The sequence below is a fragment of the Calypte anna genome, chromosome 5 (assembly GCF_003957555.1).
Source record: "Calypte anna isolate BGI_N300 chromosome 5, bCalAnn1_v1.p, whole genome shotgun sequence".
Taxonomy (NCBI): domain Eukaryota; kingdom Metazoa; phylum Chordata; class Aves; order Apodiformes; family Trochilidae; genus Calypte; species Calypte anna.
Genome location: NC_044250.1, coordinates 15,631,099 through 15,649,438, shown reverse-complemented (window position 1 = coordinate 15,649,438; position 18,340 = coordinate 15,631,099). Strand labels below are relative to the sequence as shown.

The 18,340-nt window shown below is 43.1% G+C and overlaps 1 protein-coding gene across 1 annotated transcript in view; it reads right to left on the bottom strand.

The window, feature by feature from the left end:
* Positions 1-18,340, bottom strand: part of CHID1 (chitinase domain containing 1) — a 102,747-nt gene that overhangs the window by 63,005 nt on the left and 21,402 nt on the right. The window contains 1 exon segment of the mRNA XM_030451211.1: positions 10,901-10,993. Coding sequence (XP_030307071.1) covers positions 10,901-10,993 — 93 coding nt within the window.

Below are 18,340 nucleotides of genomic sequence, written 5' to 3'. Positions count from 1 at the left end.
GCCAGGCTCCACTAGCAGAACATCATGCAAAACAAGCTTGAACCCTGGAGCATATAAGCCTAATTTAAAAACTCTAACACCAAAAACTGCAAAGATTAAAATGCTCGTTGTGTTGGGGGGTTTTTTCCTTAATTTTTGTTTTGTTCAGAAGTTTTCCAAAATCACAATGATACTACAGCAGCTGACTCAGAATTGGTAAGGCTATAAACACAGGCATAGAGTGGAATATATTTCTTCTCTTTGATCATCATTAGTTGACCTACAGATTATTTTAATGATCCTCCCCTGTGGCAATTCAAAGCCAGATGTGTACAATTGCTTCAGCACAGGTCAGGGCAAGCTGACTGTGGGTGCACTGATTTTATACACTAAGATACAGTCTTAAAGTCATTTCTAAGGGAAGAGCTGTTCCTTCTCAAGTCCTTTCTGCATCCCTATAAAATGGATTGAGCCTTTCCTGGCTGCAGTCAGATGCTGTAGTGAGCTGCTGGCCCAATTAACAGCAGTACAGAACCTGGAAGGCACTGGCCAGGGGAGCAGATGTAGTTTAGAGCTGTCAACAAGCAACCAGATTTACTGTGGCTAACAGAACTCAGTTTCAAAAGGGATGTGACTGACAAACAGATACTTGAAGCCTTTATACAGGGAAACAAAAAACAAAATCCAGAAGCCCAAGATCATGACTGAGTATGATTCAATAGTTTGACTGCAATGTGAGGATGTTTCTCCAGTAACTGTTACTCAGATGCAGTCAGTAGTTATTTTCTTCTCAGTTTTTTGCTCCCCTCAGTATAAACTTGTATCTCAAGGTGCACCTTGTGATCTAAGTCACAGATACTTTACAGGTTCTCTAATAAGCATAATAAGCAATAAAAACTACTATGCCAGACAGCTAGCCTAGACAGCCCACTTCAGAGTCATTTCTACGCTTCTTCACTGCTGAATTTTATGTTCAGAGTCAGATTTCAAACTCTTTTGATATGTAACTGTACTCTCAATATTGCTGTCAGTGCCTGTATGTCCAGGACACTCACAAGAAGACTGATGAGTCCTAAGAAAACATTTCTAAGAATGTTTCTGAGTAAAACAGTGCATTTCTGCTGGAGTAGTGAACCCACAAACATATTCTGTATGCTCAGTGTTGGCTACAAACTTTTCAGGAGGGAGAGGCAAGGAAGGAGAGGCAGAGGGGCAGCCCTGGAAGTTAGGAAGTGGTTTTGCTGTCTGGAGCTTGATTCTGGTGATGAAAGGGTTGAGTGTTTATGGATGAGAATCAGAGGGAGGGAAACTATGGCAGGTATGAGAATCACTGTGGATGGAAAGGACCATCAAGTCCAACCATCAGCCCTACACCACCTTAACCATGAAACCACCTCCAAAAGCCCCATTTCTGTCTTTTTTAAGTACCCCAGGGAGGGCAACTCCATCACCTTGCTGGGCTACCTCTTCCAATGCTTCACCACTCTTTTGGTGAAGCAAGCTATCATCTTCAGTGTACACCTTCCACCAGGAGCTGCTCACAGCTCTTCAAGAGAAACAGAGGAAAAACAGATTTGTGGATGCTTGCTTTGTTCCTGGGACAGAGGAAGGAAGGCAGTTTGACAGCAGAGCACACTCTTCTTTCTCCCACTGGCTCAGTCCTTGCACCCTTCTACAAAACATGAAGCACTAATTCTGCTACCCAGAGGAAGTCATCAAGATGCTGCTCTCCCTTTTTTCTCTCCTCTCCTCTCCTCTCCTCTCCTCTCCTCTCCTCTCCTCTCCTCTCCTCTCCTCTCCTCTCCTCTCCTCTCTCCTCTCCTCTCCTCTCCTCTCCTCTCCTCTCCTCTCTCCTCTCCTCTCCTCTCCTCCTCTCCTCTCCTCTCCTCTCCTCTCCTCTCCTCTCCTCTCCTCTCCTCTCCTCTCCTCTCCTCTCCTCTCCTCTCCTCTCCTCTCCTCTCTCTCCTCTCCTCCCTCTCTCCTCTCCTCTCTCCTCTCCTCTCTCCTCTCCTCTCCTCTCACACAGTTGTGCATCACCTGCTATCCATACGTGTATCAGCAAGTTCAAAATGCATTTGATGATTCTACATTTTTCCTAGGTATTTCCTACAGGGTTTTTTGCTGTCCAGCACTATTCTTTTTTTATGATTCAACCTAAGGATTCTTCATCAAGACCTAGGAGTACTTTTATCCTTTTCTTCCTAGCTGATATAAAGACCAATGCATCACTGTCACTTACCCAGCCTCTGTTGACACATTTGAAGACTTATTATGTCTCCTGACACTTTTTTCCTCCTTTTAACATACTAAATACAGTTTTTCAGACTTTCCTCAAAGGAGACAGTATCTATACTTCCAGCCATTTTTCTCAGTTTCCTCCAAGCACTCTCATTTTTTTACATCCTCCTACAAGTAGAGTAGCCCAGACTCTGTTTTTCCTGACACCTGCCTGCTACTCAGAGAAGAATATTTACCTTTTGTCAGCCTGAAAGGTCCCTGCCAACTGCCTCCAAATGAAGTCTTAACTTCTCTACATAAAACAGCACTGTTGCCTCAACATTCTGAAATTGTCTGATACTCTTCCAACACAAATCTGCCCAGAAAGTTTCCATGCACTTCCATGTTTTACTTTTCCCTCCTCTAAAGGAGGGAGAAAATACTAATAAATAGTAAATAACTAATTTATTAAAATACTTTTTATGTACTATCGTATATCCATCTTCATTTTATCTCATGCATCTTCATTTGGGCTAAACAGAAGCAGTTTTCTCTCTCACCTGCTGACCCCTCCTCAGCAGAGAAGTGGAAGTGGGAACAAGAGAGAAGCTCTGTGGGTTGAAACAGAAACAGATGTCATGAAATGAAAAGAACTAAAAAACACAAAGCAGTGTCCAAGGCCAACCTGGATGGGACTTTGAGCAACCAGGTCTAGTGGCAGTGCCCCTTCTCATGGCAGAGGGGTTGGAACTGGATGGTCTTGAATGTTCCTTCCTACCCAAACCATTCCATGATATTACAAACCTCACCATGAAGGATAAGAGCTTATGCTCAACCTACTCCTTGAGAGTAACAGAAGGAGCAGTAAGTACAGAAGAAAATATCCAACTTAATCACCATGATTTACAGACTTACTGGAAAAGGAGCAGCCAAATTTCACCTCCTGTTTGCCTTTTTTATTTTTTCAGCAGTGTATTTAGGCATGAAGGTGGTTGGCTCCAGCACAGCTCTGTATGGAAGGAGGTTTCTTGTATCAGTATGAAAACATCCACACAGCTTTCACCAGTACAACCACCACTGAACTGCACAGATCTAACCCAGAGATGTGATCAGCTGAAGGAGTAGTCAGAACAAATGGAGTTACCCAGCAAGACCAAAGGGCAGAACGTGCCTGGTTACCCTCTCCTGTCTGAGAAATGGCACTCATAAAGTTGATAACTGCATCCATATCCATGGCTGGTAACAGCACCAACACTCCCAATGTTTTCAGACAATCTGCTGAAAGCATCCTGGAGGTCTGCAAACCATCTGCTCCAGCAGCCCCCAGTTTAACCCAGCACTCCTACCACCTCTCTGCAGAGCAGGCAACCACAACCCCCCCATCCTAAAGGAAAAGTACACACACACTTCTTAGAGCACAGCTCTGGCTCCTGCTGTTCCTTTCTGTTGGAAATCTCTCATGTTTGCAGCAAAGTCATGCAATTTCTGACATCCCAACTATCTCAACCAGGTTCTGCCCCCGTGGGGGCCCTACATGGATTCTCTGTGACCACACAGAGATTCCTGCCTCTCCAGCAGCCTCCACAACACACTCCCACCCCTTGATTATGCCACTGGAACTGTCCCTGGACAATGCTGTGAACCAGAACATTAGAAGAAAAAAAAAAAAAAAAAAAAAAAAAAAAAAGCTGTAAAGGAAATAATAAAATGTCCAGATTTAAAAAAAAAATTGAGATAATTTTTCTTCTTGCTCAGAACATTGCTCAAGCAAACAGAAACCAAAGGCTTCACCAGATCCTTCAGTTGTGACAGCAAGGCACAGCTAAAGGAACAGTCTCATTTAGTTTTTGGTTGCCAAAGCTGAATTTGAGAAGCAGAACAGATGACCCAACGTTCCCTTCCTACATCACATACTTTATCTCATCTGCTGTGCTGTATTTTCCAGACTCTTTTTCCCTAAGCAAACCAGTATTTTTAGCACTTAAAGTGTCTCCTTTCAGAGCATTTGCTGCCAGACTGCTTTGATCTTAATGCATATCAAAGGACTGGAAATTACCAATTCCTAAATAAATTGCTTACATTTAACTATGCTCTCTCTTTAAGTTTTAATCAGGGTAGAACACAAATGGAGCAATGTTTCCACTCCTAGCATCCCAGCTGCTGAGGGTTTTCCACCTACAGAGCATGGTCCTTCATCAGTCTTTTGCTGGATGCTCTCAAATCCTTTGTGATTCTTGATGGTGCACATTGCCTTTTGCTGTATTGCTAAATGACAGTCTGCAGTGAATCCACCAACAACTGAAGATACTAGAGCAGACTTTCAACAACATCTAAGTTTTAAAACCCAAACTGAGTTTCAAGACCTGAGATGTTTAATTCAGTATGGAAAGGACTTTTAATTTGAAGTCATATTATAAAATAAATCAAAAATTTTCAAGTACAGCTACTACTGGAATTGGGCAGAAAGAAAACTTCAGGATTCTGCTGATTGATACTGAACTCATAGAATCATAGAATGGGCTGGGTTGGAAGGGACCTCAGAGATCACCAAGTCCAACCCTTGATCCACTCCCCCCGTGGTTCCCAGCCCATGGCACTCAGTGCCACATCCAGGCTCTTTGGAAATCTCTCCAGACACGGAGAATCCACTGCTTCCCTGGGCAGCCCATTCCAATGCCTGATCACCCTCTCCAGAAAGAAATTCTTTCTCATCTCCAACCTAAACCTCCCCTGGCACAACTTGAGACCCTGCCCTCTTGTCTTGCTGAGAGTTGCCTGGGAGCAGAGCCCGACCCCCCCCTGGCTCCAACCTCCTTTCAGGGAGTTGCAGAGAGTGATGAGGTCTCCCCTGAGCCTCCTCTTCTCCAGCCTCAACACCCCCAGCTCCCTCAGCCCTTCCTCACAGCAATTCTGCTGGATCCCTTCACAGCCTCCTTGCTCTTCTCTGGACCTGCTCCAGCACCTCAAGCTCCTTCCTGAGCTGAGGGGCCCAGAACTGGACACAGGACTCAAGCTGCGGCCTCCCCAGGGCTGAGCACAGGGGCAGAATCCCTTCCCTGGACCTGCTGGCCACGCTGTTCCTGAGCCAGCCCAGGATGCCATTGGCCTTCTTGGCCACCTGGGCACACTGCTGGCTCCTCTTCAGCTTCCTGGCAATCCAGACTCCCAGGTCCCTTTCTGCCACTCTGTGCCCAGCCTGGAGCTCCCCATGGGGTTGTTGTGGCCAAAGTGCAGGACCCGGCACTTGGAATGTTGAACCTCATCCCCTTGGGATCATCCCAACTCTCCAGTCTGTCCAGGTCCCTCTGCAGAGCCCTCCTGCCTTCCAGCTGATCCACACTCCCCCCAGCTTGGTGTCATCTGTGAATTTGCTGATGATGGACTCAATCCCCTCATCTAAATCATCAATAAAGATACTGAACAGAACTGGGCCCAACACTGAACTCAATGTACTTCTTTATTGAACTCAATGTACTTCTGAGCTTTAAAACATGTATGCTTTGTGAATGTTTAGGACATTTCCACAACTGACAAATGTCCTTTCTGGTACTCATGAATTAAAGTGGTTTTTGTAGTTAATGCAACAGGAAGATATCTGTGGAAGAGACAGAGAGGTGGCTTTTATATCAACATTAATTGAAAAGAATGTGACCAATGCATCCTCCTGGGCAATAAAGGTTTATCAGTAAATCCCAGAAAAATTAAGAATGCATAAAGAAACTCTAATTTGTTTAGAAGAATGAGACTGTCAGACTCTTTCATATAAACTATGTGCTGTTTCCCACAGCTACAAAACAGGGATATTTCACTGCTCCTCCACAGGCAAGGCCATTTAGGGACAGGCCTCTCCTACATACTTCAGGTTAAAAATTGCCATTTAGGTAAACAGCTCCTCCCAGCAATAAAAGCTGAGAAAGGTTTTGGAAGTGTGAACCCCCAGTGTGCAGGACAGCAGCAGGAGGGCAGTGACCGTGCAAGGGCCAAGCCTCAGGATGTTGTCTGACTGCAAAACAGTTCTCAGAGATGCAGTTACCACAGCAAAGCAAACCCTGGTCAAGACAAAATTGTATTTAAGAATCCCAGGGGCTTCAAGTCTTGTTTCAGGATTTAGAAAAATTATACTGTATGTACACAAACCAGATTTAGGTCCCCTCTGGCCATGACACTGAACCCAGTGCTATCAGTGGGCACCAGGATCAACAGAGATCTTACAGTTTGTGCTGTCCTCCACCTTCTGTGCCACTAAAAAGAGCAAATGTGAGCACTGTTTACAGCAGTTACTTAAATTCTACCAGAACATGGATTATCAGCATTTTAAAAAGCATCTGGGTGATGAAGTGGCTGATAAAGTGTTTTAGAAAAACATTTTAAAGTGTTCTCCTCTGCTTCATCTGTTATAGAGTACAATTAATAGGAACAAAAAATTCCTTTAAAAAGGAACTATCAATTGGGATGAAATACAGTTCATAAGAGGGCAGTGAGAAGAACTGGAACAAATGACAGCCAGGAGAGAAGACATAGTAATTTCTCATTATTTTTGACTTAAAGCACAAGAACCTCTAAGTATTTGTTACCACCAATGAACACCCCTGTGACACAAATGCCTACCAGCCCACAATCTCCCAAAGGAATCTGCAAGAAATGAGAACATGAATAATGTGTGAATGTTGCAAAGGTTATCTCATGAGCCAGGAACAGATTTTAGATTTTACATCTTTAATTTCCAAGTATTGCAGCATTGGCTCCATGGTACAATGGGTTAATACAACAAAGCTGATAACACTTGGGCTTACAGGGAGCCCTGACTGCATGTCAGAGCTCAACAGCCAAAACCATGGTTCAGTTCCTGGAAACTTCCCTAGAGCAGAGAGCTGTACCAGCAAAACCATCCACACATCAATAGAAGCTCATAAACATTTATATTCTGAAGCAAACATGAATGACTCCCAACTTTCACTTGACAAAGCAAGGTGGCTTCCTAAGATTTAAATATTAGCAGCCACAAAACTAGCTCTCAACAGCTATGCAAAGCCATCCAGGACAGTGAGGAACCTTCCCTGCCCTTAGCTCTGATTGCCTGCAACACGTGATGCCTCATTCTAAGAAACAGTGCTGATTAAAAGCTTCCTCCTTTTTAAAATCCTTTGCATCTTACAGCCTGAACTTTCTTTCAAATATCTGTCAAGTGACTGCTGCCTTCAGGTCTGGAAACACCACATCCAGAAAATGCCAGACCAACCTGAGGAGTCTGCACAAACTTCAAACTGCAGCTGAGAGCCAGTGCAGAGGAAGCAGATTGTGATGAATCATGTGAAAGAGTCCCAAGGGAAACCCAAAGCTGACGAAGAAGAAACCTCCAGCATGAATATTACACAGTCCTCACTATGCTGATGGTTCATCTTTCTGCTCACAAAATGCTGAGTGTCAGCTTCAGGATTCAGAAGCTCAGTGGCAGGGTGAGCATCAGAGCTCTGGAAAGAAGAAGGAAGTGGGAGCACTCCGCATAATTTCAGCTAAAACATTAATGAGGCTTTTCTGCATTAAGAAGATAATTTGGAGCATCAGACCATTGAAATATGAAGTAGAAGAATAACAGATTCTTGATTCCACTTATATAGTTCATTCCTTTCTGTGTATTAAAAGATTTGGAGTGTAGCAGCACTCCAAAATGCTTCAGAAGCACAAGGTGTGCACTGGGACATGGAAAGACCATGGGAAATATGGAGCACAGGGAGGAAAAGGTGAAAAGCCACATCATGTCTAAAGAAAAAGAAACAGCAGTGTTAAGTCCAGTGTTGTCCTGAGACACAGATCTACTTTCTTTTATGCCAGAATGCACAAGAAACTGAACTGATCTTTGAACAAAGCATCTCACAAAACATGATGCAAAACCCACTAGAACTGAGGCAGAAACAGAGGGGTGTGAGTGATAGGAAGAACCTCCTCAAAATGCAGCTGGGCTGTCAGTGTCCTTCAGTCCCTAAAGAAAAAGGCTTTCCCTAAAGGCTCTCCACAGGTATTATTTTATAGGACTGAGTAATCTACCAATTTATTTGGAATTCATTTTGTTTGGTTTTACTGCAGTTTTCAACATACTGCTTCAGCCTCTTTGCTTATCAAAATCTGGTGGTCAGCTACACCTGGAAGCAAAGGGACTTCTGAATTAAACTAGCTCCTTCCTTTTATGAGCTATATAGTTATATATTAGTTATATATTTATCAGTTATACTGTGCAATAAAAGAAAACATAAAGCAACAGCAAACATTGTGAACCACATAGCTGTACAGAAAACAAACTGCAATCAGATTCCAGGCAGCTATTGGAGAAAAAAAGGACAGGTAGGTATTATTATTACTATGGGCTTACAGACTTTATACAGCAGAAAGTACACATCCTGCTTTCAGGAATTGGTCAGGACAGGGTTACACCCCTAAGCCACAGAAGAGGTGACATTAGAGTTACAGTGCAGACACTGCATGATCTCAGCACACAGACAGCATTTTAGTCCCCTACTTATGGGGTCCCTGAATGTTGCACTTAGGGTCCCTGAAAGCATTTAAGCTCTGCACAGATGCCTGGAGGCAGAAATGATTTGTTTCCTCCTCATGCTATCAGACCTCCCCAAAAATACTCAACAAAACCTTCAGACTGTTGCAGGGAGAAGTCCAGCTGCAGGAGACACATTTGTAAGTCTGCTCAGGCATTCCATTTTCTCAGCCTTTTTGGCATCTTGAAAATGAATGTACAGTGAAAATGAATGTACATTGAATGAATGTACAATGACAGCCTACAAGAAATTTGGGAGGTGGTACAACACCACCCTGAAACTGCTGTTGAACTGTCATAAGCTGCAGTGGCTGTGAGACTGCTCAAACTGTTAATACAGCCCAAGGTGAGAAAAAGAAGATATTGTAATATTTTCCTTCAGGTGCCTATACTCATCTGCCCAGCCTGAAAGACAACACTGAGAAAAAAGAAAATACCTTGCATTGCCAACTATGCCAATATGACAAGTCTTTCACTGCTAAAACTTTCAGCAAGTCAAGCCCAATATACCAATAATTCCTGCATAACCACCAGGTGTCTGTTCCATTCAGTAAAATACAGAGATAAGGAATAAGCACAACACAGGATGAGCACAAGTGTCCCCTCTGCCACCTCTTCTGCAGTCAGCAGCACCAACAGCCACATACTCATTGGTTCATTACTCTGCAGTGCCACATGACAAGAGCCTCTAGCAAACCTCTTGAAAACAACAGGGATGTGGAGCTCCTCCCTCTGACAGTAAAAAGCCATCACATAGGCATACACACAACTTTATAATTTGGCCTATCCACAGTGCAACAGGAAACAAGGAAATCAGTGAGTGGAATGGGGACTCAGAACCAGGTAGTTTGTAGGATAAATCCCTTATGACCACAGTTCTCTGCAAGGCATGGTGTATTCCTTGTTACCCCTGTAGCATTACAGTACACCATAAAAGTTTTCCACAAGGCAGCACACCAGGTAGCCAGGCTCATGATGCAGAGATACCATGCAGCTTTTGACCTGAAGGGCAGCCAAATGTGAACACAGGTTGCCAAATGGCAGATGGGTACTGGCCAAACTCCTGCTAATGAAGCTTCACAGCACTGGCACAGCCCACGTTCCAATTGGAAATCACAATAACAAAGCAGTCTGCTGGTATTCTGAATCACCTTCTGCCCTTGTCTTCAGTTCTCTCTGCTCACTCTCATGTGTACTCATCATATAAAATTGTGAAGGAGTAGATAAAATCTCCCTGAAATATAAAAATTCTGAAGTGCCATTTTCTTTCTAGGAAAAGACTAGAAATATAGTAAAACAGAAAGAGAAAAACCATAGAGATACAGTAAAAAAAGCAGTAAAAAGTATAGAAATATAGTAAATATATAGATATATCACTTAAAGACAATGTATTTTTTTTCATAAAAATGTAAAAACTTGAGAGAATTCAGTTTCCTTCCACATGTAATGAAATTAGCTGGTTTTTTCCACATGGGTACTGTATCTCAATAAATACAGTCTTAGCAAGTAAGTACCTCTCTGCTATAAACACTGAAAGGTAAGAACTGCTTATTGCTGTTGAGCCAGGAGAACACAGAAACTGATACATCCATCAGATCCAAAGCAGGGCACAAATAAACAGAATCATTAACAACTTTAAACATTAACCTCTTACTAAATGCATTTTCTGTACATACAAACCATCAAGTCAAAATAAATAACTTTAAAACCCACGACCCTGGTGCAGACAGAATTCCTTCCTGTACCTGTCTTTTCCTTCTCTACAGAACAACTATTATCTGTCACAGCTGAAATTGTGTCCAGAGGCTCAGAAAGTTGTTTTTTTTATTTACTCCCTTTATCACAGCCTTTCCACTCATTCCTTGGCAACAAGTCATAAAGCTCCACAGCTCCAGTTTTGCTGAAAGTTCACACCAGGCATTTTAGGTAAACACCACAACAGGAGGATCCTCTGCTATTTATTTTGACATCCAAAGGGCAGCCATGCATGCCCAGAGTTACTGAGGTTATGGAGTGCAACATGCACAAGGACAGGACTACCACACACAAATGATTTCTTGTTCATTTAGGCTGCAGAGCTATTAACAAAGCTTTATTTATTGATTATCAGAGAGGAAAGTATTTATCATCTAGAACCTAAGGAATAGGAATACTCACCCTGCTGCAACTGCAGGAGGGATGACCAGTATGAGCTTCAGGTGAGCCTCATGCAGAGCTTCAGAAAGGTGAATAACCAAGTGAACCAGCTCCCTGAAACACAAGGATCTTGTCAGAGGCAGGCAGTAAAATAGGTGCTACAGAGTGGCAAGACCAAGGAACTGTAAATAATTGAAAAGATGCAGCTGGCAAGAGAAGCAAACACAAGTTGTACTGAATGGCCGTGGCAGAAAAAAATATTAGGAAGCCTGATCAGGGGTTTATCCTCCTCCAGAACTAAGAACACTGAGCTGCTAGAGACAGTCTTATTTTCATTGGAACCTTGGAATTAAAATGTGTCTTAGTTTTATTTTAACCTAACTATTCATTGCTAGCATGGAAAAGCAGCACATCTGATCAGAGCAGATCATCACCTGAGGTCAAAGTCAGTGCAAAGAATTAAAGTAGTGACAGAACTGCTCTGAAACAAGCTGCTCTTTACCAGATTCAAGGTGCTATTGCATTACTACATAGGAGCTCTGAGAAGTTTCACTGCAAGACATGAAATCTTCAAGGGCTATTTCTGAGGCCTGTGTTTAGCAACATTTCTGCTGCTGAATTTTATTGTATAAATAATCCTTTTTGTAGCTATACAGTAATGTATTGCAAAACAAATAAATGCCTGACAGTGTCACACCTGAAGTATCACCTTTCATATACATCACTTAAAGACTTTCACAAAAGCTGATTTTCAGATTCATAATCTAAACATTTCAATAGGAAATCAAACTCCAAAATTCTCAAGAAAATTGTTTTTACAGTCCTCCTGATTTGAAGGGTGATGTTAACAGAAAATTCTTCAGAGACAAACTGCAAACACAGAAAAGTTTAAAGGCTGTTGTTATCTTAAGAGTACCTTAAGTGATTACCCTCACATGTCACTACAAATATGGCCCTTCTAAGTGTGCCTTCCTTGGATAATTTGATTTTTTTTAACAAAGTCAGCTTTCATTTTTAGACACTAGCAGGGTGTATCCACAAATGTACTCAGGCTGATGATATCAGCACAGAATTTTAGATCTGTTCAGAACTACACCTACACCCAAAGGAGCAGAAACTACACAACCCATTCCAGTGGGGTAACAGTGCTAAAGCCAGGAGGGCAGGATGTATGTGAGTGATCATCCAAACTGTTTGTTCCACTTAAACTGGACCAAGTCTGAACTCCCAGAAACACCTCCTGGTACTGTCATGCCTCTCAAGGTAGAATCATCCTACAGATATTATTCTGAAATGACTAACCTTCCAAACCATTACCCATTACAGAAATGATGCTTGACTTGCACAATCTAGACAATATCCAAAGCTAACCAAGTATTTTCATCCTCTCTGAAATGGCTTGGTGCCTGCTGAAATCTTCCTCCTCATGCTATGAAAGCCATTTGTGTGAGTCTGACCTCACTGCTTTGCAGCTGTCTCAAAGGAGCAATTTTAAAATGAATTAGCCCTGGCTAGGGTGGAGGAGCTGGCTGGCCAGAGCTGAGCAGGGGGTGACACCTCAGGATGTGATCAGACCTACTGGGTGCAGACTATTCCTCTTCTCTGAGCACCAGCCTGCAATGCTGGGACATCCCTCCAGGCACCACTGAGCCACCTGGATTGTACCTGGCTAAGGGGGCTGGAGCAGAGCAAGGATGGCACCAGGAAGAAGATAAGAACTGATGAGTGTGTGGAGATTTCTCCCCATTCCTGAGAGCCAACCTTCAATGCTGGGACACCCCTGGAGGCACCATCATGTACCTGGCTGAAGTGGCTGGAAGAGAGAAGGAATGGCATCTGGAAGAAGCAAGACAAGAGGGCATGGACTTAAGTTGTGCCAGGGGAGGTTTAGGTTGGAGATTAGAAAGAATTTCTTTCTGGAGAGGGTGATCAGGCATTGGAATGGGCTGCCCAGGGAAGTAGTGGATTCTCCATGTCTGGAGATCTTTCCAAAGAGCCTGGATGTGGCACTGAGTGCCATGGGCTGGGAACCACGGGGGGAGTGGATCAAGGGTTGGACTTGGTGATCTCTGAGGTCCCTTCCAACCCAGCCCATTCCATGATTCTGTGATTCTAAGATCAGATATTGATGAGTGGGTGGAGGACTACACCCTTCTGCTCCCTCCAGGCAGCCTGCCTGCTAACCACCCTGTCTGACTGACAGCTGCCCCTTGAGAACAAAAGGGACTCAGAAGAAGACAAGAACTGGTGAGTGTGTGGATGTAGCAAGACAAACCTCTCTTAGGGAACGGCGCTTCAAGGTCCAACCAGGTGTTCCAGCAGAGACTCACGAGCAATGCTCTAAGCCTACAGCTCTCAGAGTTGACTAGCCTGGATTGGTGCTGTTGCTCTGAGAGCAACTGACCTCTCTGCTGGCTTGCTCAGGACTGAGCTGAGCCTGTGTCTCAGGCCTCACCTTTTATTGGCCCCCTAATCCTGCGCATGTGCAGTGGGTCCCACCCTAATCAGGCACAGGTGGGCTTGACACAAGCTCATGCTCACTCCCTGGCAATTAGGGGCACCTGGTTGCCTCGTTACACTACATGTGGAGACTTCTCCCCTTTCCTGAGGGACAACCTTCAATGCTGGGACACCCCTGGAGGCACAATTATGTACCTGGATAAAGTGGCTGGAAGAGAGGAGGAATGGCATCTGGAAGAAGATCAGAATTGATGAGTGGGTGGAGGACTACACCCTTCTGCTCCCTCCAGGTTAGCCTGCCTGCTAACCACCCTGGCTGACTGACAGCTGCCCCTTGGGAACAAAAGGGACTCAGGGGTATATCTGGCTGTCCATGCTCTGAGTTGTTGTCTCTTTATCCACTGCCATTTCTGCACCATTTCTGTCCAGGATCAGCACCATCCTGAAGAACCTCACTGGACAGCTGGACTCCCTTTCTCCCTCTCATTCTTCCCACTATCTTACCCTTTATTTCTCCACTTCTCTCTCTCACGCTTTCCTACCAATTTCTTACCACTTTTTGTAGAGACAAGATGAACCAGGTGCCTCGAATTGCCAGTGAGTGGGTGTGAGTCCACCTGTGCCTGATTAGGACAGGCCCCTATTGGGCACGAGCAAGACCAGGGGGCCAATAAAGGTGGGACACACACCCACAGAAGGCACCTCAGCTCACTCTGGTGCGAGGCATGGAGAGGCCAGCAGCTCGTCGAGCCTCTGGAGCAAGAAAGGCTCCTCCCGCTACACTTCTACCCTGGAAGCACTGTGTGGTGGCTGGAGTCCTGGAAGAGACCAGCAGCTCATCGAGCTTCAGGAGCAAGAACGGCTCCTCCCGCTACAACTTTTCCCCTCTTTTTCCTCTATCTTCTTTTCCTCTCTCCCTCTTTTGCCTGGCTCTATATTTTTGCCTCTGTCACTTGTCAAATAAAATCTGCTTGCACCCGACCCTTTCTACAGTTGGACTTTGTTTTGTGTATCCAAAACCATAACACCATTACTCTCAAAATCCTGGCAAATAAACAAAGTTTTATCACTTTCCCAATCCCATCAGTATTCTGTGCTTACAATTTTAAAAGCTGGCTGTGCTGAGCTCTTGACAATGAACTGTCACATTGCCACCTTGCTCTGCAAAAGTAATAGCTTTCTCTTCCATTTCCTTATCAAATGCATTTCACACTGAGAGTGTCACTAATAAGGCCAATGAATTACAGAAAAAAAGGATCCTTTTCCATAGGAGAGCATTAAAAAATTACAACACTAAACTAAGCAGACATTTATTGACTCCAACATACACATCACAGCTCCCACATGACATAATCTTATCAAAAAATATAATAAGTATTAAAACTAGCTAAGCCTTCTTTCTCATTGATTTGTGTCTCATGGCTAAGTGACCTTTCTAACTAATTATACCCAAACTGCAGCATAAGTGCATCCTTTATTAGATGTCAGAGGAGCTACAGATAAGATAAATTTGACCAAAGAATCAATTCCTCCAGTACTAAGATTATTCTACACCGTTCATCAGCAAAGATTTCCTTTTCTGAATGCTTTTGTTAGCTGCAGGAACTCTTGAGTCCTCTACACCACGCAAAACATTTTCAGACTTAATTATTTAGAAGGTGAGGAGCAAGATAGGACAAATGAACCTTCCACAGTTACAGAGCAAGATTATGTCTTTTTCATTTAGGAACAAGCCTAACACCCTTGTACCACTCTGCATCTTCACAGATTTGTCTTACCTCCTCAGATTTTGCTATCCAGATAGCAATGCTTTGAAGCACAAGAAGAAAAGCAGCTGGTATGATTTTGAACCCGATGCAAAGAAAAATCAAATAAACATTCAGTTCAAGGTTTTGCCTTTCCTTGGCAATGTCAGGCACTGGGTGAAAGATGTACCCCCAAAAGCAGTGACACACCCACAAAAACAGTGAGGGCACAAAGCAGTCATGCTGTAAAACTTGGAAGGCACACAGCATAGAACCACAACCCACAACTGTAAAAGGATTTGTGGCCTGGTAAAGGGGCAGGAGTGCAGAGTGGATTGCTGGGTTTATTTTGTAGGAAGCAGACAGGGCTCTAACTAAACCCAGGCTCCACCAAAACAGCCACTGCTCCCATCACCAAATTCAAGCAGTAGAGCTCTGGCCAAAACTCATTAGCTTCAAGCTGGCAGAGGTCAGGAAGACAAGACTGGACTGCAGCTTCTTGGTCAGGAAATGCAGATTAACATCTACTCACTAACCTGTCAAGCCAGGGCTCTGGGCCCTGAACACCTAGAAAATCAGACAGGATTAATAGTTGAAGACTTAATTCAGGCTCAGTTCCATTTGTCAGCCAAGGAAGAGTATGTAAACTGAAGGTGCACTCTTCCCCTCTCCTCCAAACAGCAACAGCCAAATGCTCATTTAGCATTGTGTGCTTTAAATTAAAACTTCACTGGGTCTCAGTAGTGCTTTCCAGTGTTTTACACACAATATTCTCCCACACTACCACTGGTAATTTTGAAAGAAAAACTAATGACATTTTAAACATTATAATTAGGTACAGGAAAGTAGGAATAAAATTGGTCTTCCTGAAAAGGCTTTATTAAATATTTAGCAGAGACTTCACCAATGTCAAATTTACCTTTGGAGTAGCTCCTAAAACACTGGCATCTTCAAGACACTTTATCTAGAGTTAATTAAGGTCTCCTTCATTCCTAGTATTTCAGGCCTTGTATTATCACTGCCACTTTGTAGATTAATTTTCCAAGTGTTCATGATTTCAAACTATCTTCTTCCCTACAAAGTAGGCAGACCTCCCCATTTTCATCACCCAGAGTTTAGGGGAAGTTCATTTCCTCAGAACTCCCATTTTCCAACACTGCTGCCTATGGACACCTTGCAGAGCACTTAGTTTAATGCCCAGGAATGGAGGTATCTTTGAAAAGCTTTGCAAAAGACACATAAAGTTGTTACATTCTCCACTTCTATCACAATACCCTTCAGAACTTTCCGACTTCAGCCACGTTTTTGCACAAGTTGGTAGTCAATATTCCCTAAAATTTATGCCTTGTCAAGGAAATTTGACAGACTAAAGCTGTCTACTTCAAGAAGAAATTGCCCTTTTGTTTCATTTCATTACCAAGTTAATACCAAAAAACTGTACTGAATTACAGCAAATCTTTGATTAATAGATTAATTTTTCAGGGACTAAGATGAAGGATAGAACTGCCAGAAGAGCTTTGTGCTTCCATACTCCCATCAACATTATTAAGATGTCTGAAGGTCATTTACTGCACGATACCAAGTGACTGCAGCATGTGGTGAAAATAAAGAAATCCCATTTTTCAGATTGATTCTGTGTGATGGCAGTGCCATCTGTCAGCTAATGACACACTGATCAGAACAAGGTGTGCACTTTGTGTATGCTATGGGATTCTGAGGGATATATTCATGGTTTTTGCACATGACCTGGGGCTCTGGAGAGAAAAACCCCTCAAGTGAGATTAGCAAGAGACATCATCCTGCCTGTTAGCTGTTAACTAAATAAGCAGGGAACCTTTGCTTGCTCAGTTATCTCAGGATTTCTGCCACAAACATTTTTTACCTTAAAAGCCACAGGATGAATCACAGAATGCTCTGTATTGGAAGGCACCTACATCATCCAGTCCCAACCCCCATGTTGTAGGGAGGGACATCTTTCCCTAGACCAGGCTGCTCCAAGTCTCACCCAACCTGGCCTTGAACATTTCCAGGGAAGGCAGCAGCCACAGCTTCCCTGGTTCCAGTGTGTCACAGAACTAAGTTCTACATAAAACCCAGTCTAAATCTACCATCTTTTAGCTTGAAACCAATAATCCTCATCCTACTACTACACGGCTTTGTCAGAAGTCCCTCTTACAGCTTTTCTGTAGCCCCCTTTAGGTTCTGGAGTGAAGAAGCCCAGCTCCCTCAGCCTGTCTTCATAGGAGAGGAGCTCCAGCCCTTTGATCAATAACTTGACATATTTTACTGCAAAATCAGTCAATAAAGTTTTAGACAAAAGACAGGTGTTTAATTAAGAATCAGCTTTAAACCTTAAGAAGCGGCAAAACACATTAGAATTCAGGTATCATCTGCACAAGTTATCTGGAATGATTTAGAGTTTGTTAGGAGACTGATTTCTGATAGATTAGAATAAAAGGTAGAAAGCTGAAACTTTTCCATCCCTGCAATGATTGTCAGCATGAAAAGAAGCAGCAACAATTAGATGCAGTCTCTAATCTCCCATTAAACTGTACTCCCTTGATCATTCTATTCCCAGAAATCAGTGGAAAAAAGTAGGTACCAGTACTGCAGAGGGTACTTCCAAGTATCTGTACCAGATGCCTACAGAAGCCTGAACTAGTCAGTACAAACCCCCTGAAACTTAGGTCCACATACACCTACTAAGACACTTCAGGTTCTCCAGACAGAACCAGTGGTATTTCAGCATCTAAATTTAAGAACCTAATGGCATTTTATTCACCCAAGTGTACACAAAGCATTGCTGTGTAACACCAAAGGCATGTAGGAGCCTGCATGAACAGCTAGAGACAAAGCTGCTTAGGATATCAATCATGAAACCAAGAAGCTACACTGAGGAACAGGATTCCCTTATGTAAAATTTATACACTTGGTGAAATCAATATTTAAATGAATATGCAAAAGACAGCAGCACTAAGGATTAATGAGATTTAAGACTTTAGTCTGCTGAGCATTACAGAACAACTCCAGCTCCATACCAGAATGATTAGAAAATTTTTTGTTCTTGAAAACAAGCAAAACCTGATGAAGTTATTTCTGTTTAAGAAGATGTAAACCAGAAGATGCTTGGTGAGCCAGAAGTCACAGAATTTCCTGTCTCAGTGGATATCAGCAATGTAGATTTTTACCAACATTTCACCTCAACTGAAATGCAAGTTAGGATAAGCAGGAAACTGAAAGCTCTGTGAAGAAGACT